At 40.7% G+C, this 27274-nt stretch overlaps 1 protein-coding gene across 1 annotated transcript; it reads right to left on the bottom strand.

Annotated features, from left to right (window-relative positions):
• Window positions 1-29: 29 nt before the first annotated feature.
• Window positions 30-26399, bottom strand: mast3b (microtubule associated serine/threonine kinase 3b). Its single transcript, XM_054602107.1, has 26 exons — window positions 25908-26399; window positions 22423-22511; window positions 20961-21033; window positions 18437-18515; window positions 17273-17430; window positions 15833-15908; window positions 15257-15466; window positions 12744-12845; window positions 11800-11932; window positions 11459-11526; window positions 10758-10849; window positions 9906-10114; window positions 9596-9734; window positions 9141-9273; window positions 8845-9010; window positions 8504-8605; window positions 8063-8185; window positions 7744-7856; window positions 7003-7172; window positions 6667-6788; window positions 6340-6540; window positions 5735-5961; window positions 5413-5535; window positions 5149-5285; window positions 4480-4664; window positions 30-4304 (listed from the first exon to the last, which is right to left on the bottom strand). The coding sequence occupies exons 1-26, from the start codon at window positions 25991-25993 to the stop codon at window positions 3295-3297; spliced, it is 4326 nt and encodes a 1441-aa protein (XP_054458082.1). The 5' UTR covers window positions 25994-26399; the 3' UTR covers window positions 30-3294.
• Window positions 26400-27274: the final 875 nt, after the last annotated feature.

Below are 27274 nucleotides of genomic sequence, written 5' to 3'. Positions count from 1 at the left end.
AAACACCAGTAGAGTCAGATTAAGGATGAGTCAAAGAGAAATACAAATTTTATTTGTTGCACAAGAAAACACAGTACAGGGCTGCAACGCCAGTATACCATGCAATCAAGTATTACAGATGTGTGCTTGTCTCATGCAGCATGCACCGAACAGAGGAGTCCTCACAAGAACACATGCACACGAACAACAGTTTGACCTGCCATTTTGTTCTTAAAGAGCAAGTTAAACACCAGCTGAGAATCTATACTGACCTCCATTGGCTTTTTTTTAGTTTTGACCTTGCAGACTACAGCTGTCACATCACTGTTGGCTGTGGTTAAAGGTGGCAAACAGGATAGGAGCTTTCAATCAGAAGAGATCAATCAAGCATTGACTACATTTACATTCACATAGGAAATCTGATTATTTGGAGAAATCAGGTATACATGCACTGCAAAGTGTTTGACCTAATCATTTTTGGAAGTACCACTGGTGTATTTTATGTGTTATGATGCATTCTTTAAGTATGGAGCCTTTTCACAGTACAGATTGTCCTTTACTGTGCAACGTCTACCAATAGTCTTATATCAGCAGTTTAGGTATTTTTGTGTAAATTAAATAATAGGTTACAAGTCAGACAAACTTAAAGAGTAACGGATTTTCTTAAACATCCATCTGCAGCATTACTTTCTCTGTATGACATATTTTTCATGCAAATGTGCACATGTGAAAAAAAACATTACAAGAGTACACATGGCACAGAAATCCCAGCAGAAATGTAGTTGTGTTACCTTTGTTTACTCTCACCCCTTTAGCCCAGTTAATAAAACTAGTTGGTAAAACATGGTTGTTTTTTTAAAACCAGTAACTTAAGTGCATGTAAAAACACTTAATGCTTCTCAGCTTGGTGCTAAATTACTCTTTCTGAACATTTTCGAAAACAACAAAACAGAAAAAACAGCTGTTATTTCTATGAATGTTTTCTTTCATGGTATCAAAGAGGGTAGTTTCATCATATACAGCCACAGGATATAAAATGTTTGTACAGTACATAGCATGTTTGTTCGTTGTAAACAATTCTGTAAGACTGCAAAAATAACGGAGCCATTCAGCGACATCATCTCTCCGTGCTGTTCACATGACATGACGAAAACATCTTGTAAAAAGGGTCGTCATGAAGATATAAGGAGGAAGAGGGACTTAAGTAACTCATCAACATTTCTGATGCTTTAGAAACAGAAGGAGTAAAATTGGTACAAAAGCCAGCCACAGCTACTGACAAATATGACAATAAACCTCAAAACTTGGGAAGTACATCCAATATACTAACAGCTTATTCCCTCAAGTCAGACTTCCAAAAATCCTGGTGCCTGACATTGTCATTGTGCATATCATGTCCTTCAACTCATCAGAATTATACACATTCTTGTTATCAAAATATACATCAATATTTGTACAATACAAAGACATAAAACATTTGTTCAAAGAAGCCCTGGGTTTGGATTCAATGTAAGGGTTTCCCTCTGCCATTTTCAATTTACCTTTAACATTCACTTACAAAATACATTAGTGCACGTTTCCCCTTGATGTAAACATCACTACACAGTAAGTTAAGTAGGAACAGGTCTTGCAGGCATGGTGTCTCTTACATGCCCATGTGAAAAACAAAGACGAAAGCTACGGTTTCAGGAAAAGTTTACTTCAAAAAATAGACAGAGATTCAACACTTTTCCAGGTACAAAAGTCTTATTATAGGGAAAAAACAACAACAATAAAAACATTTTTGAACCAAAATATATTTCCCTCCAGGCTCTGAAGAATACATAGACTTTGATTTGGCTGCTCAATGTTTTTCCTGCAAATTGCATGCTTTGAGTAGAACAAGTTATTACAGGGAGCCACGTGGAGCCATGCTGAATCTGTGTTTACAGATGTCAAAAAGAGAGCAAGAAAAAAACAAAACTAAATTTGAGATACCTCTATGATATGGCATCACGCTAAGTTTATATAGAGTGGTATCAAAGCAGAGTGTGTCATGATCCGCAACATCCAGGACTTCATCCTTCAATAGTGTTAAGATCGCAAAAAACGAAAAAACAAAACAACAACAACACACACACTTCATGTTGAGTCGAGATTACAAATTTCAACAGACACTTTTGCCTTGAAGGATATGGCTTCGAGGACACTGCACTGATATCATGGCACATCCTGCCCTTTGTGAGTCGGCTTCTATGACAGATTGTACTTTTAGTGTGAAATATTACCCTGCACTGACCGGTTCAACACTTAGGAAAAACGATACTGTGACTGTGAATTCATACAGCAAAGGAACATGATCAACAAGTGGAAGAACTTTAATCTGTTTTTGTAAAAATTGACTTAGTTGTCAGAGAAACATGGGTAACCAAAATATTTGTTTTTCATATCTCTCTGACAATCAGAATTCAGCGCTGCTTCTTTCCCAACGTATGTGATTCTTTCATGAACAATAGTGTCTGACGAGTGCAAAGTGGAAGAATTCCAGCTGTACAAAGCTTTCCAGTTTTAAGAGACTATCTGACTTTGGCATTTATTTCCTGCATGTTAATTAGTGCTTAGTAGCATCAACCTTTTCATCTAGGATCTAATGCCAAAGCAAAGATGCAAAAAACATAAAAAAGGCTATTGTAGTTATAGAGAGTTGTAGATATTTTAGATACAACTGCTGACAATTGATCAGAACATTACTAGAATCTACCATGTTGCTTACAGTGTGAACCAAAGGTCATTCTTAAGTTTATGAAGATCAATATAATAGCAGTATTATAACATTGGAAGCTGCACTGTTCAGATCTAAACTGACACTGAAAAAAGACTTGTACCTTTTGGTCCTACAACGCTTACGCCGAGCATTATCAAACTAATCTGTACTGCAACAATTTATTCAAAAAATAGACATTTATACAAAAAACAATCCAGTCAAAAGACATAAAACCACATTTTATGGATACAAAAATGCTGAGCCTTGGCTATTCAACCAATGAGAACTTCCCTCTTGCCCTGTCACTAACTCATCATAGTTGACCAATCAAATAAATAAGACCAGACCTTCTGCAATGCCTTGAGGCAAATATTTACAAATAAAAAATTCAAGTAAAATCTTCTCCTACTTTTTCTCCGCCAGAGTTTGTAAATTAGTTTACAACTTCTGAAAGACTTGAAAGAAGAGATACGAGCAGTTGAGATGAGTGCAGTGGGGAGTTGTCACTTTCTTAGATGCCCTTTTTGTGGAGTTTCCTCTCTGCACGCCGTCTTCTCTGTTGATGGTCCAACCTAAGGACCAGTGGAGGTGTTTTTTGCAGCCTGACTGGAGCTGTTGTCACCAAGAGGAAGTCCTGCCTGTTGTGGCTGAGATGAAGTGATGCCCACCTCCAGCTCTGGTGTTTCGTTGGTTTCCTCTCCATCTGAACACGGCTCCCACTCATCCTGCTCGCTCTCCGTTGAGCCCTGCACAGCAATCTGGGGCACCAGTGTGAACCTCCTCACCAACGGGACTTCCAGCTCCACCTCCACGCTGGTTTGGGGTCGGGTGACCATCCAGTCCGTCCTGTGCTGCTGATGTTGCGTTTGGGCTCCTGGAGCTGTGGGGGTCACTGTAACCGTGGTGCTGGTTTTCTCCTCCGGCTCGTCAAAGCTCACCTCCTGCACCGCCTCCTGTTTCTTAAAGGAGTCTCGTCGCTCTGATAGGTTGAGCTTTCGCATCACGACCAGCTGCTCAGATCGATCAATCCCAGAGTCCCTCAGCCTCTGGCTGCCGATGTATCCCCCCAGCCTGCTGAGATCGGCCCCCATGTAGGAGCCTCCACAGGAACCCTCTGCCTCAGAGTCACCCAGAAGGTCCCCTTCACAGTAAAACGGCACCTCCAGCGTGTGCCTGCGAGGGGTGTAAGACTTCTTATCAGCATGATACACACCGGACAGCTTCTCTGCTGACTGTACCCTCTTAAGAAGAGGAGACCGAGGTGGTTCGGCACTGCGGGGCCGGACAATGTGTCTAACGATGGTGGGTGGGGACAGGGTTTTGCCATGGTAGCCGTGGAGGGTTTTGGCAAAGCCTGACAGCGGAGAGGGAGAGCGCTGTGGAGACAGAGGCTGGGTGGAGGATGAGTTGCAGGCCAGGGGCGAGGGCGGGATGTTGCTGGTTGACTTGCGGCGACCCACCTTGGTGTATCGCTGCGTGTTGAGTTTGGAGCCTAAGCCGTGGAGGGAGCTGGGCCGGATGTGTGCAGCGGGGGAACTGGGAGAGCTGGAGCACGGAGACGTGCTCTGAGGAGAGTTATTGTCTGGGAAGCAGAGGTAAAACTCATTCAAACATTGTACTTCACAAATTGCAGAAACCTAAATATTTTAGCACATTTACGCACAGCCTGTTCTCTAAAGACACTCAAACTTGGACCATCTGTGGATGTTATGAGATTTATTTCATCATGAATAATTCTGAGGTCACACTGAGCTCACCAAAGGCCTGATGGTCGGGGGCGGGGCTTCGGCAGGGTGTGGAAGGGCCGGGGGAGAGGCTGTGTGTCGGGGAGCCTGGTAGACTCTCGCTGGAGGAAACTGAGTGGTGGAGGCCTGAGTTGAAGCTGCGACTGCTGTGCATCACTGTGCTCTGCTTGGACAGCTTCTTCAAGATGCCTCGTCGCCTGAGGGTAGAAGAACAAGAGTCAGATATGTGATATTGTGTAGTTCAGTGCGTTGAGCAGTTGCACTGACTCCAAGCTTTGGGGTATTCAGTGTGTTCTAAATGGCCCTACAGGGAATTCAGGAATCTTTGTTAGTTTCACAGAATCAACAATAATTTAAGCATCCCGAATTAAAAAATACATACTACTGATCAATAAATGTAGGTTTTTGGTATAAGTAGTATAGTCCATAAAGCTGCACTGACATAAATGTTGAGGGGAAACTGTAAAAAAGAACCACCATACCATGCAGTGAATGTCATAAAGTAATACAAAGTTGTTACTTTACTGAACAGTCACTTACACTAGGGGGAGACGGAGCACTGACTTTTGCAGGTTAGTTTTTTTTTTTCTGCCAACATTCACCAGTTACCAACCTCACAAAATAAACAAACGATGAGTAACACTGCGGAGAACAACATATTACAAAACCTCGAGTTCCCACCTGTCGTAATTATCTCTCCTCTTGCTCTTCTTGCTGCGACGAGCCATCTTGCCTTTGTGTTTGGTCTTTCGAGCCGGACCAACTTTGATTGACGTGTTCTCCAGTGCAATGGTCTGAAGCGCCACCTTGCTGCCACACTGCACATTTCACAGGGAGTAAAGAAGAATTCATTTGTGTTACGAACCAAGAAAATGCAACTTAAGCTAAATCTGAATATCAAACACAGTGATGACCTGCAACATCAGTCTGAGTGAGTTTCTGTACCTTCAGTAGAAGTTCTATCATCTCAGGGTGGACCAGGCCTTGGACAGACTCTCCATTCACGTGGGTGATGAGGTCTCCAGTGCGGAGACCTGCCTGGTGAGCCGGGCTGCCCTCCTCCACGCTCTGTTAAAAACAGCAACACAGTGAGTGTTAGGAGTTCATGTTGAGCATTACATAACCACATTTTTAAACCTCTCTCTTCTGTCATCAGAGTAAAGCACTTTACTTGACACGGACATATGACATTTAAAATGCCTGAGCACTAGTTAAAGCTGTGTGTTTTGTTAGACAGACACCATTTTGTATTTGTGGTGACACCCACCGACACCGTGTGATGCACCGTGTAGACATCGCTGTCGCCCATGTAGACCCGGATGGCCTGCAGTGTGAAGCCGTACTTCTTCCCTGATGTGTGGATGACAATGGGAGGCCTCAGGCTGCAGGGGCTGAGTGACAGGTCCCGGCTGGGGGAGGAGTCACGGGACGAAGGGTTGGAGGACAGAGAGCGTGGGGAGATGGGACTCGGCTGGAGGCCGCCGGGCAAGTCATCTGAAACAAACACAAGAACTTTTCCTTATAAATGTGTCTACCAAACAATCCGCAGGTCTCTGGATCAGAAAGGGCTTTTTTAAAGTTATTGTGCTATGAATTAAATGTCAATACAGCTATGAATATTCGCCTGTTCAAAAAGGTGTTTTTTGGTAAATGTTACGGAACATATAGTTAGACGTGTATTCAAATAAATAACTTAAGGGTTTCAGTTCAGTCACTTCCATTATTATTTTCTAAATATGGGCCTGTTTTACTTTCATTATTAGAAACATAACACATTACAATTTTGATAGAACATATTAGCACCAGTGGCACATAGTCACGTTAATTATGTCTCCTAATTGCTACTGAGGTGTTGATGATAACTATCTGTACCTGTAGTGATGATGAGAGACAAGGCTGAGATGGAGGCTGATTTGGGAACCTTCCCACCACACGGAAGCCTCTGTCTGTCCGGCGTCTCCAGCTGGTTACCGAAGCGTCGAGGGCCGGTTGGTTCCTTGGGGGACGAGTGTTTGGCCCCAGTGCTGTTGCTGCGAATCCTGATCCTTCGAAGGTTTGACACAACCACCTCAGCTGCAGGTGTTATAGGTTAAAAAGGTAAACAACATGTAAATAAGACTACTGTTCCAGCCTCTAACAGAAGCAAGGATACATGTTGTGAACATAAAGGTCAAAAACATTCATTCAGCCTGGATTTACCTTCATCATCAGTAGAGAGGGCAAAGCGGGGCATCGTCTCCAGGCTGTGGGTGCTGCTCATCACCAGAGGACTGGTGCTCCTCTCGGACTGGGAGGAGCTGGAGGAAGCCCGAGGGCGAAGGCTGCAAACAGTCAAAGACCAGTTGAGTGGGTAAATCAACTGCTACAAGAGATCACGCAACACAACAATACACTGTGTCTTGACTGCTTGCTGCTATTACACAGATGCAGGAGAATGTTTTTTTTGGGCAGGTTACTTTTTCGGCAGAATTTTAAATGTTACCTGGCAACAAAGTGCTAAACGAAAAATGAATCAACAAAAAGCCTTAAGATTACCTGGCCATGCGTCCGGCATGTCTGCGCTCCACACTGCCCTCTGCTGGGCTGAGGGAGGAACTCAATGTCCCTCCAATGTCCCCACGGTCCTCCTTCTCCTCACTGTGGCTGCGGTCAGAGGAGAAGCTCAAGTTGGAGGGTGTTGCCAGATGTTCTGTGCTGCTGTAAACCTGAAAGGTTAAACAGAAGAGAGGTTGTGAAACAGAGAGCGGAGCTGAGTATTTAACAACACTAGAGACCCTCCACTCTTTGATAAACATATGACTTATTATCTCAATAGCATAACGGTGTTACCTTTTACTCCATTCTGTCAGAGCATGAGGTCTTCAATTATTATTTTAAATGTGGATCTTGACATCCTTAAAGAGGAACTTGTAACTGTTTAAGAAATGTAATATCGATGCCATTATATAACCTGCGTAAGTAAATAAGACCATCAGCCAGAAGACTGGCTATTTCTATAAAGTAATTCTAAATGTTTGGCATCAGTGCCATTGGATGCAATTCCACATGAAATCAGACAAAATCATGCAGATTCTTGAGAAAAATTCCACTGAAGAAAAGGGAGGCACCAGAGAACCAGAACCAGGACTGGGCTGACTGTCAGACACCTGATGCAGTAAAATGACGTTTTCTGGTGCCCAGTAACTTACTGCTATTGTCCACAGGGACTTCCAAAATGAACACACTGACCACTTTTTGATCCTCCAAAGCTCTTGTATTCCAACACGTGACCCTTACCTTGCTGAAGCGATGTGACCAGGAAGAAAACTGTCTGATTTCCAAGGAAGACTCTTCATCATTGGTTTCCTCATCTTCGTCAGACGCCAAATGATGATAACGCTCTGAACGAGCTGAAAACAAGAACAGGAGAAAACAAAGAAAACAAAAAATGTTTTTTTTGAAAATATAGAGAGAATCTGGTCTGTAGAATTTCCATTTGTCAATTGCTATTCATGTGACTAAATGCTGTTCTTTGCTATGACTGTAGTAGATACAGAATTTGGGCTAATGTGGGAGAAAACCTTTTCTTTGAGCCTAAAGTCAGGATGGGACCTACTGTCAAAGTAGCTGGTGTCGTCCTCCGCCTCCAGCTGAGGGATGAATTCAGCTTTCTGCCTCAGGAGTCCATTCCAGTCCAAACCGTCGAAGAATGGGTGCTGTTTGACCTCTGAGGCTCCGCCTACAACCACACATTATTTACAGCGAATTAAATACTATGATTTTAAGAGATTGCGACTTCAATGACACTCAAGAGGCAACATGTATGTCCCAAAAGATCTAAGGTAAACTATTAATTCTTACATGTGTACATATGTACTTTATTAAGTTTATGAATACAATTGTATTTAGTAGAAAGTCCCCATTTCAATTTCCCTAATGCTGCAAAACATTTGGATTGAGAAAACATCGGCATATTTTTACATCAGTCTGTATTAAACACAATCTGCGGCTTTTCAATGTGTTTTTCAATGTTGATCAGCAGTAAACTGAGCAGTACCAGTTCCCAGTCGGTCTAAAGGACTCTGTCTGAGCAAGCGGGTGATCAGATCCTGGGCATCAATTGGTAACGCATCGTCTCCTTCTGGCCAAATGATGTCATCTGCGAGAAGAAACAACAAGTTAGATCTTTGACAAACAACATTACATTGTTTTATTTGCAATAAAAAAAATGGTGCAGTGATACAAAGTTGTTCATTTATAATTATAACATTTTTTAGCAAGATCAGAAAAAGACTTTTCAATTTCTTCCAGAATTGGATCCAAGTCCTTGTCCCAAGTTTCTGCACTAAAGTCCCAAGTCTATTGCTACTTCTTCTAATGATGGATTCCAGCGCTCACCACTGACAACTTGTCCAAAAAGCTCTTCAGGAGTATCTCCAAAGAACGGAACGCAGCCGACCAGGAATTCATAGAGGATGACCCCCATCGCCCACCAGTCCACGGGCTTCCCATAGCCCTGCCTGAGGATCACCTCCGGGGCAATGTACTCCGGAGTGCCACACACCTGCAGAAGCATAGCAACACAGGTGAGTTTTGGGTAACAGAAACAACTGCTTCCATAATCAGTGGAGTTATTTGAAGTAACATGGAAAACTATGATTTGTCTACTATGTTTGACTTTTGAACCGACTCACCTGTTTATCTATAAACTCTCTTGTGTCTTTCTCCATGTGACCCTCGTACAGGTTGGTGGTCATGTTCATCAGGCCAATTTTAGACAGACCAAAGTCCGTCAGCTTGATGTGGCCCATGGATGTAATCAACAAACTGTTGGGAGGAAAAAGACAAAACATCTATGATCAACAAGAAACGTTTTCCCCTGAAAGACTTTATTCTCAAATAGCCAATACTTAGAATGAATTCTGCAAGCAATTACAAGAACCCAGATTGAAATATAAAGGGAGGAAGAATGGAAAAAAAGACATCTGGATTTGCTAGATTGTCTAATCATAGATCAGATCATGTCTTTCTAAGTTAGTAAATTATGTTACTCAGTTCAAATTCCCAAATGAGAAGCCAGTGCGAGTACAGAAAGTGCTGGTCCATGTTAAAACCTTACAACAGGAGTAAAGTTGTTTCGTGTACTCACTTGTCAGGTTTGAGATCCCGATGCACGATACCATAGTTGTGAAGGTACTCCAGGGCCAGGACTGTTTCAGCAAAGTACAACCTCGTCATTTCTACTGGCAGTGGGCCCATGTTCTTGAGCAGGTTGGCACAATCTCCACCTAAATGAAACAGAAAAACAGAAGAACATTGGCATTGTGTTCATTATCACATCAGTTGCCTGGATTCATTTGTTCTTATTTATAGTTCTACATTAACACTAAGTGTAAGCCGCTCCAGATGCGATCGAGCCAAATGTCTAACCATAAGTCTTCGGTCTTTCTGTACTTTACCTTCCACATACTCCATGACCATGCAGAGGTGACGTCGTGTCTCAAAAGAGCAGAACATGGAGACAACAAAGGGGTTCTCAGCAAAAGTCAGGATGTCTCGCTCCACAAAAGCCTGCTGGATCTGGTTCCTCAGGACCAGGTTTTGCCGATTTATCTTTTTCATGGCAAACCGTTGCCGGGTCTCCTTGTGACGGACCAGATACACAGCCCTGCCAAAAACAACATGGAAAACAGGGTTGAAGTTTGGGCCAGTTTTTTCACTGGCTAACTTGCAGATTCTAGAAGGGTAAACTTTTACTTCTGACTATTAAGATTCCCTTCAACTTATGCTAATTAAACCCACGACTAGGATATCTCTGCATGAAATTGCTATTGCTGTGGCATGAACAAACCACTGCCATTATTCTAGCCAAAGAGAAAGATATTTGGCAAATGTCTTCTCTTTTTTTAACTGCAAGGTAACTACAGCGTTCCATGAGCAGTTTTCTGTTCTTCTGACAGTATGAAGGACTCACGAAACCGCAACGGAAAGGCAACATGCTGCAGCGTAAATCCATATTTCAACTAATATTCTATTAGAAGTGATATTTTGGATGTTTGATCAAAAGAAGGATATAATTTTCTAGGACAATTATAAATAATGAAGAAATGTAATGAAGTTGCAATTTCAAATAAATGGTTTCATGGAACATCTAGCATGCAGTAGATTCAAGGAAACCTTTTTGACTTTTGTTCAAGTTTTTTTCAAGTTCTTAGTCTAAAATAATAGGAAAATGTGTGCAACAAATTTTTGGAAAACTAATAAAACAGAAAAAAGCAAAGAAACCCTAAACAACGGCCCTTCGTTCTTACCCGTAAGCTCCATTACTGATGAGTTTGATTGTTTCAAAATCACTCTCAAAAGGTTTCCTTCTAGTTGGTGTCAGCGTCTGTGGGGCCTTATTCTATAAAGAGGAAGCAGAAACATGATGCTAGTGGTTATTTATGGGCCAGTTAAAAATGCAACACAGTAGAAGAAATACTGTTATTATGATGATTAGGATTGTTACAGTTAATTCATGTTTCAGGAACTGCTCTTCAGTCTGGTAGATAAAGAATTTCAAGTGGACCTACTTGTAGTCCAATTTCCGAATACATAGAGTAGCTCACACATTTTGTCCATATATATGAATTTTGGGCAATATAAATAAAAACCTGCTTAATTTGCAGTGACAGATTTCATAGCCATTTTGAGATCTGCTTTCACCTTAAACACGTCTTGGCTTTCTGTAGCGTACCAAACGAAAAGAACACTGATTTAAAAATACTTATCCTTTACACACTAAAATGGGTCCCTGGAAACTACAAAGAATCTAATGTCCACACATTGAGCATAATGAGACACATTAAGCACAGCGATTAGTGGAGGCTAAAAACAATTTGGAAATATAGGAAAAATGTAAGAAGAAAATATATGTATAGAGTGCATCTATTCTTTTAATTCTGATTCTTAAATATATCAAATGCTGTCCACACTAACATGTCGTCAGTAATAATCAAAAGTGAAAGTTTACCTCCACATGACCATCTGGTTCCACTGACCCTGAAGGACTGGTTTCATACTGTTCGAGCTGTACCATGTCTAGAAATAACAGAGAGAAAGACGGGGTTTAATATTACAGCAAAGAATTTTCAACTCCCACCATTTCACCGCCTTCACACATAGTAAGAACATTTTCGGTAAACTGTTAGACCATCTGAAGGTTGTCATTGTAAATGTTATCTAGCTGCCCAGAAACAGTTTTTTAACAGGCTGTTTATGCAACAGTAAAACTTTCAAAAGCTCATGAACTGACCGAACCTGAATTTCAGGCTATGGAAGTGTGAACAAGGAGTAAGGAGGGAACTTCTTTACCTTCTAATGGGTCCCGTGTCAGACCCAGCTGGCTGATGATGTAGCGCGGGATGTCTGTCTTGATTCCCTGGCCGACTTTGGCATGACCCTCTGCTGCCTCAAGTAAGTGGTAAAACTCTTCCGGGTCAAACTCCTGTCAACAGCATCCAAGTCTCATTAATGTGGGCCGGCTGAAGCCAATATCCTGACAGATTGAGCTCAAAACAGGAACCAGCAAAAGCAAGTGTTTAATCTGTATCAGTGTTACAAGTCAAAGGCAACTTTAGTCTTAAAGATGTTCAGCTTCTTGTCCAAGAGGCTTCATATTCAGCCGCTTTTGAATACTCTATAATAATATGAATCAGGTCTGTAATTTGAGTCTGTGATTTAAGGTAACTGAAGTTTAAAGTTTAAATCAAAATATCAAGGTCAGAGGTATTAAAAGTGGTAATTTTAATACCAAAAAATTGGTAATTTTAATACCACAGGGTCTTTGACAGGTTGGGCCTATCACAGTTTAAACCAGATACCAATTTCTTTTGGAATATCCAACCATCAATGTACAGAGGAATTAAAATACTATACTGGGTTTGTCTTTGGGTGATTTATGTGGTCAATTTAACCACATCACAAAGAAAAATAGACTAGTGCTTTTGAAACACTTTCTTGGAAGTGAATAGAATTCTACTTGTGATGCTCAAAGCATTTAAAAGATAGATTTAAAAGCTAAACAATATATCAATGACAATTGTTAAATTTGAAACATTTATCTACTGACGGGGAAGCATAGTTAAAGTTTAGTATTATTTTCTTCCAAATATCATCAGCTTCATGTTCACTTTCTAAGAGAGAATTCAGGTCAGCATCTCATTTCAGTCCTACTTTATTGTGAACTGACTTCTACTTGTTTCAGTCACAGTAATCTTATTTTCAATTAAGGGGAGATTTTATCCCCTTCAGCTTACCAGGCACTCCAGGAGGCGAGCGGGCCGTGAGATTATGATGAGGATCTTCCTCACCAGCTGGATGATGACGGATACCTCCTCACTCTCAGAGCGCTCGTAGGCCTGCAAACAGTAGGGAAGTAGGGGGAAGAAAATGACATTTATGAAGTTTATTTATGCAACCAACTAGCTTTTCACAAAACGCCTAAGAGAGAGGACACAACACTACAAAACATATTAAATGTCATAGTTTAGAATCAGGCAAAAACAAGCATAGACAAGTAGATAGGATGATGTGGAAAAAATTTAATATAACATTTTCGACAAAATATGGTGCTTCGAAAACTGTGCACACCCTTCAGTTTTAGCATAATTTGTTGCATTGTGGAATTAAAATGAATTTGTTACAAATAAAAAAGTATTTGTAATATAAAAGGGAAATAGAAGTAAAAAAGAAAAATGTGGGATAACATCTATTGTACAATTTTTTTTTGCTAATAACAGTTACAAATGAAAAATGTGGTTGTTCAAAAGGGATGTAAACCACCTTTGTCATCAGGGCTTAGTGGTGTCAGTGGAATATAATTGATCAAAGAGGTGAAACACACTTTCCACCCCTGAAAAAAAAGATTGTAGCAGAAGCAATGCTTTGTTCTGAAACAGGAAGTATAAAAACATAAAAAAACAGTGTTTTCAAAGCAGATGGGTAGGGCATTAAGAGAAATATGAAAACAGATGCCGCCTGACAGAAATGCATCAGAGAAGACATCACCTTATACCAAGAAGAATGAATCATCCACGGCCTTACTTGTAGACTGGAGTGACAGTGTGTACTAGTGAAACAATGGCTGTATGGTATACTATGTATTTGGGTCCAAGTCATATGCATGTACAGCCTGGACTTTGATAGGATCAATACTTATCTCATCCGTCTGTTAAATATGAGGCTACAGTCAGCACCAAGCTAGCTTAGCATAGCATAAAGACTGGAAACGTGGCAACGGGTAGCCTGGCCCTATCCAGGTAACAAAAATCCACCTATCAGCACCTCTAAAGTGTCAAACTATTCACATAACTTTCTCCAAAGCTCCCAATACTACAATAGTATAAACCTGTCAGTATATGTTGGTTAGCGAATCACCCTTAGGTCATGCAGAGCCACAATCCAAGGTGGAAGTTTGAGAAAGACAGACAGTTTTGTTACTAGAGTCGAAGCTAACTATTAAAAACCCCAAATGGCTCACGTCAACTGGGAGAATCTTTTAAAAAAAAAGAAAAGGTATACTTTGCAGGGTTATCCTAAAACAGACAATGTATAAAAAAGTAATCCCTCTCAATCATCACTTATGACCCACTAGAAGTGTGTAGCAGTGTTTCTATCTGCAGAGACCCTGCCCTCTGCCAGTATTTTCTCTTTTCTTTCTGTTTTGCTGTGTTCAAGACATTTCTGGGTGTTATTTGTGCTTTAAAACGTAACTGCTGGGAAACAATCAGAAGATAATAGATTCACTGCTTTGTTAATCGCTTAGAATGCTGTGTTTACAAACAGCGAGACTTGCTGCATAGTAGCCCTTAAAGTAATAAACCATGTGTTCTCTTGTTGAAGTTTCTGTAAGGGGAAGTCAGGGTTACAAGGGGAAAGTTCTTCTGCTTATTACAAACGGTGTTGCACACTTGAGAAAGGCAGCTGAGGTAACAGGCATGTAGTCAAATACCGGGGGTTAACAATTAAATAAAATTCCCACATTATTTAAACGTTTTTCATAACGATAATTTTGTTGCAAAAATTTAGCGTTTTTTTTTTTTTTTTATTAATCTTTGCTGCCAAATGTGGTCACTTTCTGTACACCAGAGGACATTTCCCAGGCATGAGTTATCTGATAATAAGTGTATCAAACAAAAAAGTTCAAATTTGCAGCTTTTACCAACAGAAAGTAGCTAATTTATATCACTACAGTTATCACACCACAAATTAGGAGCCACAGAGAGTTTAGATGAGTTTAAAATGCCTTGTAACATGCTTTTAACAAAGTGGCCTTGGCACACAAAGTGAGTTTTGAGGTTTAAGTGTGTGTAAGTATATGACGGCATTTGTTCCACTGTATGTGAACAGACTTATCAGTTCAGCCGGAGGTACAGCGAGTCTGCCATGCCTTCTGTCTGACAGCTAGCAGAGGAACAGGGGAAGAGGTTGCTATAGAAACTAACATTTTTCACAACACAGATAAGATCTCTGACAAAAGCAACTCTCACCAACACTGACAATTTCCACAACCAGATCTATTTTGTGTGCCTTTAGCTATCAGACGGTTATTGAGTTTTACCCCAGCTCAATCAATCCCATTTTATAACTTCATCACATCCGAGTGTCCAGAAATGAAGAGTTCACAGGTAATAGCTCATCAGCTGATGCTTGAAGCTGAAGTATATAATTAAATTATATATATTTTTTTACCCAACAAGCAAAAACTATTTGACCCATATCATTTCTACATCTGTCCCGCTGGACCCAAATCAACTAGCTGTTTCCCCACCTCGTGAAGCAGCTTCTCCAGCTTCTCCTGCAGCTCAGCAAAGTAGCGGGAAGTAACCAGGCCTTTGTGGGACTTGTCCAGACAGTCTCTAACCAGCTCGACCAACTGGTGCTGGATGAAGCCCAGCACCCCGTCAGCCAGCGGGAGGGAGCTGTCTGGAGAGCAGTGGGTGATAATCTCAAACAAGCGCTCCTCCATCTGGGCTGTGGCCTGCAGGGAGGACAAGCACACAAACACACAGTTAAGGCATTATAGGACCACTAATTATGATTTTTTTTTTACTCTATGCAGACCCACATGTCCATAATATTTCTGTTAGTGGATAATTACCAGTGATTCAACCATCACATAGACTCCTGCTGAGCTTTGGGGCTTTCATAAATGCAGCCTCATAGTGCTTCCTATACTCCGGTTTTAGTTTGAGTTTCAAGACACTTCTGATTTCACTTTGTCTTCAGTAAATTATTCAGGTGGGTTTTACATCAAACTTTGTTCTGTTAAGGTGGGACAGTACACATGTGCATTAAACTGAAAAAGAGCAATGTACACTAATGTTCTACAGTTTTTTGTGTGTACCTTTGGAAAACGTTCTCTGTAAACATGGTTCATCATGACAATCTCGTTATCGAAGGAGACACTCGATCGCCCGGGGCTGCAACAGAAACAAAACAACAGATGAGTATATTTCAATTGATCAACAAATACAACTCTCCAGTAGAATGGGGTGTGAAAGTGGTTATGTCAACGAGGTCATCACAGTCATCTAGAGCTGATCAAAAGTCAATTCAGTTCAGCCAACCCAAACAGACACTTCAACTCTAAAATCCAAAATCCAACATTTGATTCAGTAGCTCTTAAGGTGGCAAAGCTACAATCTGAGTTGAGTTCATTGTCAGATTTTTATGTTTCTACACCAACAGCAGAGTATTCTTATTGCCAAACAGTGTGAATCATCAGCATCACTCAATTAGTCATTTACTGCAACACCACTTCAGTATTTAAGCCGATGAGACGGGTGTATTTAAAAAAAACTAAAAAGAAATCTTGCTTGATGAAGCATCACACAGAACAGATGGTGGGAAAACCTATCACATGCAAACAGGCTCCCTAAGCCATTTTTTGTCATGAAGAAGCCTCTGTTAAACTGGATGGCTGCTGCCCAACACACACTGCTGCAGCTCACCGTGGCTCTCTGCATCAGCCCCCCTAAACCACCCCCACCCCCTTGACTACAGTTCAGCAGCTAGATCCCTGAGGCGCTCTGTTAGCTAGCATGCCCACGCACGGCACGCCATGGTGCCAGAACACAGAGCACTCAGGCATTGCACAAACAGCGCAGAGCAGAGCCAACAGACAAAAGTTGTCAAAAGCACACAGCTCGGCAATCAGATCTCCACCAGCCTGCCGGCCAACAGGCATGTGTAATCCATCAGAAGCACCTCGGACGCCAAATGCCGTGTTTGCTTGTGAATTTTTCATGGTCGTACTGAAGCAAAGACATGTTGTGATCTAACAGTCTACCAGTACATAATGACACCAAGGACCTCATGAATAGTGCAAAATATACAGTCGCTGTCCAACGTTAATCTAAAATGTCGTTTTCTGCAACAAAGAGGTGGTTAATCCCTCAGGAAGGATTAATGCATTTAATCTGTATAAAATATTAATTTCATTAGTTCAATGACGAGCCAAGAAACAATATAAAACATATTTATAGACTTGGTTCAGGCTGGGATGTAAAACAAGAGGTTTTCATGGGAATATATAAAATGGTCCAAACAAATGTAATCCACTAAAACTTCCCCTTTCTTAAAGGGGATCTATGACGCAGGAACAGACGCTTTAAAAAGGTCAAATTCAGGGCTATCCCACACTTAAAACCAACATTTGAGGAATATGTAATAATCAAAGCATGTTTTCCCTCAAATATAATAATAATATGTAGCAGTATAGAATAAAACAATCTTTTTGCCGACAAGACTGATTCCCTTGCGAGGTGAAATGAGGATTAGTTACCTGAGGCTCCGAGACCGAGGTCGTATGATGGTCGAAGGCCGCCCGTCCTCATCGGTCATGCTGTCTGTGCTGCGGAAGTGTTTGAAGAGGAAGTGCAGCTCATCTTGAGTCGGCTGGTAGGGAAGCTGGTGAAGGCGCTCCTGAGAGGACGAGGAGGACTGCAGAGACAAAGAAGGATCAAACAGTTGAGAAAATTCATTTAATTTCTACATTTGATAGGTTCAAATCTTCACCTTCATCATTCACAAAACAGTTGTCAAAAAGTGAAAGACGATATAAACACCTCTCTGGACATTAATTAAAGCATTTCTTCTAATAATTACGTTAACAATAATTAGGCCAACAGAGGCATCGTTATTTACAGAAATAAGTCATTCTTAATGTCTCCTGAAGCATTGAGTAAACTCTTTTCAAACTGGACGGGACATGCTGTACATTGCCGGTTACATTTTGAGGCCCATGTGTCCTGAATAGAAGAGGGCGAGAGGGACGGCATCTGTGAAGTCTCTCTAATGCCTTAGTATAAAGAGGGCAGTGAGGGCCACTGAAGAGCCCCATTGTCCCCACTGACCTCTGGGCCTGCACCATGGTCCAGCTCATAAATGTCTTTATAATAGACTTTCACCACAGGCTCAGCACACTCTGCCCCCACTGCAAACTGTTCATTTTAATGTTTACTTTACTTGGAGTAAAATTCCGGTCTAAAAAGCATCAAGTGATTCAGGATATGAGGTTTTTCGAATACTAAACGAAAACATCAGATATAAGTTAACATGAAGAAATAAAAAAAAAACAAGCTCTCCATAATGTGACAAATATGTGTTTTTTGTGGTTTTATTGAAAAACTGTCTTAAATAATGTCACTTTAAGTATTTAATCTAATAACTACAACAGTGAGGGAACACACACTTTACTTGATCTCCTCATTAACATGCATACACACAGACGGTGCGTGATACTTCTAACACCGAGTTCCACAGACTGAGAAAATGACTAATTCAAGCAGATGATGGAGGAAAACAATTAGCGGTTTGTCATCGCGCACTTGGCATTCGCTGTCCCTTATTGCATAAACGAATGTGCTATTCGGACTGGCTGTAGTGTTAGAATTGCCTGGCCATCTATCGACTGGGGAGGACTGTGACATGTTATGTTATGACTTACCGAGACAGTGGAGCTCGGCGGGTTGGTTCCATAGCCAGATGAGGGCAGGGACGCCAGGGACCATCTCCGGCCATCAGCCCTGAGAGAAACGGACATGCATGTTACATAAGCCTCGGCAGCATTGGCATTTTATATGTAAAACTCATTACATAACAAGCGACAGAGGAGTCCTCTGACTAAAAGAGCATGAAATTAATGTCCTTATATCCAAATCATACATAACAGGGATTGGTGTCCTCATTTGATTTAACGCGGCTCTTTAAGCGAGCTATACCTTCACATAAAAGGAGACATTTTCTAGGAGAAGCATTCGTTTGTGAAAAACAAACATTAAACGCAAGCTTTAAAAAGCCAACAGACAGGGTGAAAGAATATTAAAAGAAGCTACCTGTCGGTGCGAGCCAAGTGACTGAGATCACGACAGCAACAAAGAGAAAGAGAAAAGCAAAATAAAGAGTTTCAGTGAGTTTTTGGAAATCTTGCGCAAGTGATCCTATGACCCCTGGCATTCAGCTGAGGGATTAGTACTGACAACGTTGCCCTCCTTGCCAGTTTTCATTTGCCCAGATACAAGCAAGCAAGCAACCAAACTAAATTAATTTGGAGATATAGTTTACATAACAGAGACAAATCTCGAGTTCAAAGCATTAACAGGGAAAGGATCTTCTCTTCAGTTTGGATTTTGCAACAGCAAGAAAACATACAACACAACAAAACTGAAGTGAAAAAAAACAGCTAAAGGTTATGTGGTATAACATTTGGCATGATGTTTGCAGGCAGAAGAAACAATGAAGTTACTTCACAAATAAACAGCAACAACAGTGCCATCCATCCATCCATCCATCCATTATCTGTAACAACTTGTCTTTTACAGGGTTCCAACTGTGCCATAATATTCAGAATTAAACCTATTTGCTGTAAGAATGAGCAACAACTTAAAGAGTGATGTTAAATAGACCGGGGCAACTTCACAACGTGGTTTTAAAGACCACTTTAATGAACTAAGGCTTTTAAAAGCTGTAACTGAATCATAACTGTTTCCACAATGATTTACTTATGTTGTTATCTCTAGTTCAGTTCGGTCATACATTTCCACTGAAGAGCCTCCTTAAACACATAAAATGAATCAAGATAACCCGATTTCAAGCAGCAATGAACAGGGTCAACAATTGTTCTGCGAGGCTTTCAGTTTTTATTACTGCAGCACAACAAATGATGGATGCAAGAAGTGTGTGGCCAAAACGTGGTTATTTTCCTCAGCACAATGATCATACGTTTACATGTTTGCCTGTAGAATCAGATGTGAATGCATCAGTATGTCCTAAGATAGGACTGTGAATGTTTCTTGTAAAGTCAAATAAATTAAAGATTCAATATGTGCTTTACACTACTTTGCACAGAGGTGTCGTTTTTCCCCATCACACTTTGGGACGAAGCACCTGAACTGCTCATGAGTTTTTAAGGTGTCGCCTCACTTGTAGACTACACATGCCTGGAGTGAGACAAGCCTGTTGCCATGGGAACTCGGGTTGAATGATACGAGTGGGCTTCGGGGGTACCCTCTATCTAACTGCACTCATGCCGATGAGGAGAAGTCGGCTGTAAGGAGACCTGGCAGAGAGAGGAAGGTGTGAATGCTCCCGGCTGAGTCAGACTCAGTCACCTAACTGCTGTTTCTCTGCATCTTTCACACTGTCTGCATCTGTCCCAGCTCACACTCCAAACAGGAAACCCTCAGAGTAAGATTATGCATTAGGTTTAATATATGTATGTGGTTCTTTAATTTACATTTGGTAAGTTAAGGGTTCAGTGTCAAACTAAACTGATCAATGGTTTGTAAACAAGAGCTTCATTGAACGGACAGTGGTTCCTGTAACTTTAACAACTCATCAACAGGATTTGATGAACCAAATCCCAAAATGTTGTATGGTGCCCTTGGTTGAAATTATATTTAAACTTAAGTATTCTGCAAAACAACAAGAAGTCTTCAATTACAATCCTTAAAATATTTGTCTCGCTCTGTAAGGTAAAGCTTGATTTGATGTCATTTTCCAAATACTACAAAATCATTTCCAAGAAGCTTATTTATAGGTTAAGTAAAAAATAGTTTATAGGTGTCTCTAGAAAACTAGAGACACTGTTAAATTGATATATTTCAAAATAATGAATTCCATACAATTGCATTGCACAACTGCAGCCTAACCTAGAGATATTTTGTCACTGAACAGCAGGTCTGCAGAACATGCAAACAAATGAAATTTGTCCACAGGTAAGCATACAATTAAACATATGAAAAAATAAAGTTTTAATTTATATACGATTAACAAATCAATACGTTCTTGCTTTTAAACAGAGCTTAAGCCTATAGGTACATATTTATCTAAAAAGAAGCTTTCTTAATAAGCATAAGAAAATTACCGGCCGATATATTCAAGTGTTTGAATTCAAAAAGTTGCAATATTATTTTGATCAAATCAAAATATATGTGTATATAAAGAAAAACAAGCGAGCAGTGCTGACATACCTTCGGGCAAATGGGAAGTTGAGGCAGGCACTGGTCGACACATTTCGAGGGCTGTCTAGTGGGCTGCTCGCAGCTGAAAAAGCAAAAGACAAAGTTACTACGGCTACTATTCATAACGTACATGTAATAATACATTTGTGAAAATAGAGAACAGAAAACCACATGGTGAAAATGTTCTTAAAAAGGATGACCTCATGTATATGCAGGAACCATCAATTACTGCAAAACCCAGCAGCATTAACCAGCACCTCACACCGTCTTAATTCAAGGCTAAGCCTCATCCAGTTTGGTCGCACCAGAGTCTGGATGTCTGCGTACACTAGAGGCTGTGGTGCGTTTACATGCAAGTGGTTGAGTAGTACCAATTACAACACAAGAGAGACCTAATTAGAGCCTGACTGCACTCTGTGATTAGATAATGCTCGGCATGATTGAGTTCAAAAGGGAGCACATCCACATGCTGCTGGTATGAGGAGCTCTTGAGCAAAACTCTTTTCATAGAGTGCAGCTGCTTCAAGGCATTAAGGGGCCGTCAACTGTCTGTACTATTGTTGACAACAACCATTTCAGACATTCAGTCATCATAATGCTTTCTGTAATTCTATTTCTTCAATAAGATATTCATTTCGAACATCTCCAAGTCCACATTGATAAGCTAAAAATCTGAGTGCAACAAGCTTAATCTAGTATTAGTGAGGAGCATTTGGAGAGGGGCTAATACTTTAGCATCATGCTATATGACTCATGTGGAACAGTGATGTGTTTACTTGCAACTTCATTTGACATCATTAACCCATCAATCAAAGTTTGCATTCTTCCAGTACCGGGTGTGTTCACATGGAACCTGTGCAAAGCTCACAATTGTATCGCCAGGTAAGAAAAATGCAATTTAAAGCTACTTAGTAAAAACAAGGCACCTAAACAAGTTGGGCATGACAGTATCAGTATTGAATACTGACACTGGTCTGGACAGATTTCACAACATCTCAATCTGTTCTTAAACAGTTTGGACACAGATGAGTCCATCCCGCTTAGTTTGAATAACAAAAGCTGTTGGACTGGTTTCACCAACAACCACTTGCTGTCAGCTGCATCGCTAAAAACACGTTCACTTTGGCAAAATAAAGCAATGGGCTGTGTTGCTGTGGACATGTTTCTTCAGAGCTCAGTTCAATACATACCAAAAAAATCTAGTGAAAAGGTTAAGTAAATGCCAAGACATGATGCAGCAGTTTTGCTAGCCAAGATTATGGAACAGCTTGCTAAAGATGAATTGTTAATGAGCACAATGCTACCAGGTACTTTAGCTTTTATGTGCACTTGCATCAATGTGATTGGCCAATGAGCAGTGTGTTGCCATATTGCTCTGCAGCCGACGAGTAGAGCCAACGCCAATACTAACACAGGTCCTGTTGGGGCTTGTTGGGTTTAAAGAAGATACCACGGATGCAGTAGATCTTACCAGTGTGGAGTGAGAGCGGGGAGAGCGGCCGGGACAGTGTGGGTGACGGCGTCCCGACACCGAGGCTCTTCCTGTTGCTGCTGCGACAGCTGGAGCACAAACAGGAAAAAAAGACAGACGTCAACACTGACATCGCCAGCCTCACCACACAACACTTATTTGCATCTCTCATCACAATCTGTATGGAAAGTCTTTGTTGTAGGTTTCATGACCTGTGACCTAGTTTGATCTGTTCAAACAAAACAGTGGTTAAAAAACACGTTTTAGACATCATCCCCCAGGTTTACTTAAAACAGCATTGATGGTAAACTAAGCTATGCTTGTTTATTAAAATGTTTCTGTCAGGCTAGTTTGCCATATTGATTGCAGTGTTTCTGTTACATGCATTATCTCGGCACCAATCCTTTTGCACATCAACATAACCTTATTTGGCATTGTAACTTTTCTAACGATTTTCAACTAAAAGTTGTAATTTTCTCACCTCTAAGTATAAATTAACAACCTAAGACTGTCACTTAGAGTACTGCGTCACTCTTTAGATATTAACATTGAGGGTGTTTTCTCACTTCTTTTTATAACAGCTAAACTAAACTTTAAGACAGTCTAGAAAGAAAATAACCTGGTGTGTTCCTTTAAGCCCAGTGTAATAAGTTTGGTTTATCCACCTATAATGACTCATACTTCATTGATGACTCAATTTTTCAGCAGGTTAAGGAACCAGAAGACATTTTATGAAAGTGTAACAGAGGGCAGATTAGGAAGACCCATCAGTCTGTCATCCACTAAAATGGTTCTGTTGTACAAAACTGAATAAGCCTTAATAACACCGAAACACATCCGTGTTTATGTGCCAACCAGTACGCTGGCTATAAACTGGGAGTGGCGGAAATAGGCGTGGATGTCCAGGTTTCTGAGCACTACAATTTGCTAGCTTCGCTTCACTTCACAAATCCTCCTATAAAACCCGTTTAGGGTTTACATAATTTTAGAATTTCATTACATTTTAAATTTTGTTATAATTTTGTTTATTTGCAATTAGTTTCATTATATTTTAGTTTGTTAGAAGCCTACTTTTGTCCAGGACTACTTATCGTATAAAGAAAGGTTTTCACACAACATGATAGGCTTTTAACCTAAGGAGACTGGAGAAAAGCTATTAAGCCTAACAAAGAAACAACAGATTAAGATAATATTTGTGTTCATTTCAATTTTAATTTAGTTATGATTTCACAGACCTTTCTACTGCACTGCTAATGAAATGTAGCTTGGAGACAGGTCTTCACAAGAGTGCAAACCAGTTTACCTTCAGATGGACGCATCAGGTAAACAAGGGTGTGAATGGTGATTAACTACACAGTGCTGGCAGTGCCAGACTAGCACAGTTGAACACTATATTGTATTGTATTGTGTTGTTTTTTCCAATTAATTTAATTTGTTTGTTATACAAAAGGTCAAAAAATAGAGGGAAAAAATCACAACCTCACAGAGCCCAAGCTGACATCTACAAATGTCTAATTGTACTCAACTCAATTAATGATATTGAAAGGTTAGTGGTTTGCAGTTAGTGCTAGGCTTCATAAAATCAGCTTGCTTTTCTTCTTGACATCAGAAAAATGCCAAATTGCAGTACACTTGGCCTGCGAAATAGCTACCATTACCTTGAGACTGTTTTGGACTGGTACTCAAAAGTGTCCCATAAATCACCACATTGAGCTACACACTATGGTCCAGTTGGTAGAGCTCATTCCTCTTCAGTTATCAACCAAAAGCAGACAAAAGGTTTCTGAGAATGCTTTGAACACCAAAAATACACACTTCATGGTCTAGTACAGATGGGGCTTTTGATCCCTAGCAAGAAGAACTGAGATTTCTTCGTCTCTGCCCACTGAGATTTAACTCCACTGATGACATTATTTCCGCCTTCAGAGCAGCGCTGCCTTGAGAGATGTTTATGTAACTAAAACTCTAATCTGCAGGCAAATGCATGACACACCAACTTGGCCATGTCAGCTGAAGAGGGGAAAACTGATGAGAGCCAAAACACAAAGGGAAAACCTCCTGTCAACAGACTCAAGGCTGAAGGGAGTGTGTGCACCGACAGCAGCTGCAGGACCAGCTTGAGCTACAGATGTCCGAGACTGTGTGTGTGTGTGTGTGTGTGTGTGTGTGTGTGTGTGTGTGTGTGTGTGTGTGTGTGTGTGTATAAATGGCGGGAGGGAGTGTTAAATAATCCTCTGGTCCTGAAATGAGGGGCCAACATTGACCAATGCCATTCAAACAATCAGAGCAGATTTAACTGTGACAGGGTGAAGGGTTCTCAATAGGACTGAAATCATTTATAAATCAGAAAATTAACCAACTATTTTGATAATTGGTGAATCCCTTAAGTCATCTTTTAACATTTTGTGGTACCAACTTGTCAGATACTTACTGTTTTCTATTATTTATTATGTTGAATATTCTTTTGGACAAAAAAAAAAAGGGGGATTTGAAGACCTCAGGCTCTGGGAAATTGTGACTTTCTGACATTTTAGATTTAAGGATTACTCTACAAAATAAATCAGCAGATTATTCTAAAAAATAATTGGTTGCAGCCCTAAACATGTCATACATTTGCAGTAATCCAGCTTCTGAATATGTGAGGATTTGCCATTTTACTCAGATTTATATGAATAGATATTAGATATATTGGGGATTGGACTGTTGGTCGGACAAGCTAACTGAACACATTGCCTTGAGCTCTGTGAGAATGTAATGCCTGACATTTCAAAAGACTATTAACCAAAAAGATAGTAGACAGATTAATCAATAATAAAAACAATCATAAGTTGCAGCCCGCGTTTGTCCACAACTAACTGGAGGAACGTCAACTGTGTTTTATATATATTATCAGTTCATTCATTCTGCGTGGTGGCCCTTTATCAGACAGTGAACAGCTGCAGTTTTTATCTCCAGTCGTCTACCAGTAAACATGACAAACAATTAACTATGCCCTGCAGTCAGTAACTATCCCCACACCAATACCAACCACCAGTATAGAGAGCAAACACAAAAGGACCTTTTTGTGTCTTTATACAACTTCCATTGGTGTGATACTGTTGGCTTTTAACCAAAATGACTTTATAGAGCTACTGCAATGATAAGAAATTAGTATTTTGAGGAATCACATAGGAGAATATTCAATTTAGAGCAAATATTATGCTGGCAGCAAACAGCAGCAGCTACTTTTAGTCGAGTTGTTTCCACACACACACACACACACACACACACACACACACACACACACACACACACACACACACACACACACACACACACACAGACACACACTATGTTGGGAATGTTTGAACACATCACGTCACCATGAGAAGCATTAACTAACACACAAGACCTGTGGAGACCAGGTGACACATGACAGCATTTGAACACAGAAACAACCCGTTTAAAGGAGCTCGTATTTGACCTCCCATCTCAACTCCTGATACCTCTTTGATCGCTTCAGCAGAGCTCCAGGAACAAAACGGGACTTGTTCTGGTTTGGCACCGCAGACCAGTGACTCGGATCCGACATGCTGGAGGTTTTTCTTGCTTGTATGACCCGGTTCTGAACAGTACTGGTGGTTTCAGGAGCAGTGCAGCTCGGGTCTATGTCAGACTCGCTCCCCCCGCTGCTCTTCTCCCCTCCATCGTCTCCTCTCCTCGGCGGTTCCTTTTGTATTCAGCCCGCCTCGTGTAGTCCCGACGTTACATCCTCCGCTCGGCTCTGTCGCCGCAGTCCTGTCCGCGAAACATCCCCTCGATGCAGGTTGTGTTTAGTGTCACTCCGTCCACACACACACAGCAGCAGCAGCACGGTTAAGTTTGGCCGAGCAGACGCTGCTTGTTGCGAGTGTTTCTGTATGAGCAGGCTGGAGTCCGGCGCTGCGTTCAAGTGCTGCCCGTTCAGTCCGACTACTGCAAAAAAGTCTGCTAAAGTTCGGGACTGCAACTGCACAAATGCTCGTCACAACTCACTATTAAAGTGAGACACAATATAATGGGTTCAGTTTAGTTCGAATAGGATGTTGCCTGCTTTTTCCACACATTGCCAATATATTTGTATTAGATATAAATGTTTGGCTAAACGGACCCTGAAGAATGTTTTAAGGTCAATTTTACACATTCAGAAAAATGTGACATATGACGAGAGCTTCTTTGCTCACAGTAGGCTATGGCGTAAGGACAGGGGGTTTTTTTATGACGTAATGTTTGATTGTGCGGTAAACTGTCAAAGTAAGAACCATCGCTTTCATTACGTTTAACTCTTTGGTCCCTCAGGCGCTTTCATACTAGAGTGTCAAATTCCTACAGAGCATGAAAGCAGCATAAGATGTTGTTGGGTTATACCATGAGGAGTGTATCAGAGGGAGGATCCTGGCCAAACTTATAACCAGTGGTACATTCCAATGCACATGGTACCTCTAGTGGCCATGTAGTCCATCCATACCCAGTGTGTTAGTATTTCAATTTAATTCTATATCAGAACAAAAAACATCATGCAAGCGGAATGCTGTATCTGTGGCAGCATACAAAAGACATTTGTTTATTTTATTTTACTGACACTCCAATTGATGTAAATGGTTGGTTGCTATGCAAATATTTGAAAGAGGTCAATACCTATCTCTCACTTTTGGAATTGACGTACACATTACAAATGCAGGAATACCTGAAAGAAAAATAAGGATAACTGTATGTGTGATTGATATGATGATTATTATGAGCATGTTGCAAATTTGTGGAGTTAACTAGCCTTCCTTTTGTAAACATTATAACATTATTCACATATCAGCTTACTCTCAGGTCCTTTTTGTCA

The sequence above is a fragment of the Anoplopoma fimbria genome, chromosome 8 (genome assembly GCF_027596085.1).
Source record: "Anoplopoma fimbria isolate UVic2021 breed Golden Eagle Sablefish chromosome 8, Afim_UVic_2022, whole genome shotgun sequence".
NCBI lineage: Eukaryota > Metazoa > Chordata > Actinopteri > Perciformes > Anoplopomatidae > Anoplopoma > Anoplopoma fimbria.
This window is presented reverse-complemented; position numbering and strand designations above follow the sequence as displayed.

Excerpts from the sequence above, each read along its gene's own strand:
- mast3b (XM_054602107.1), bottom strand. The coding sequence starts at position 25,993 with ATGTCGGATCCGAGTCACTGGTCTGCGGTGCCAAACCAGAACAAGTCC. Across the intron at positions 22,512-25,907 it reads CTGCTGAAGCGATCAAAGAG|CTGTCGCAGCAGCAACAGGA; the intron begins GTATCAGGAGTT and ends TTTGTGCTCCAG. Across the intron at positions 11,933-12,743 it reads CTCGCCTCCTGGAGTGCCTG|GAGTTTGACCCGGAAGAGTT; the intron begins GTAAGCTGAAGG and ends TGCTGTTGACAG.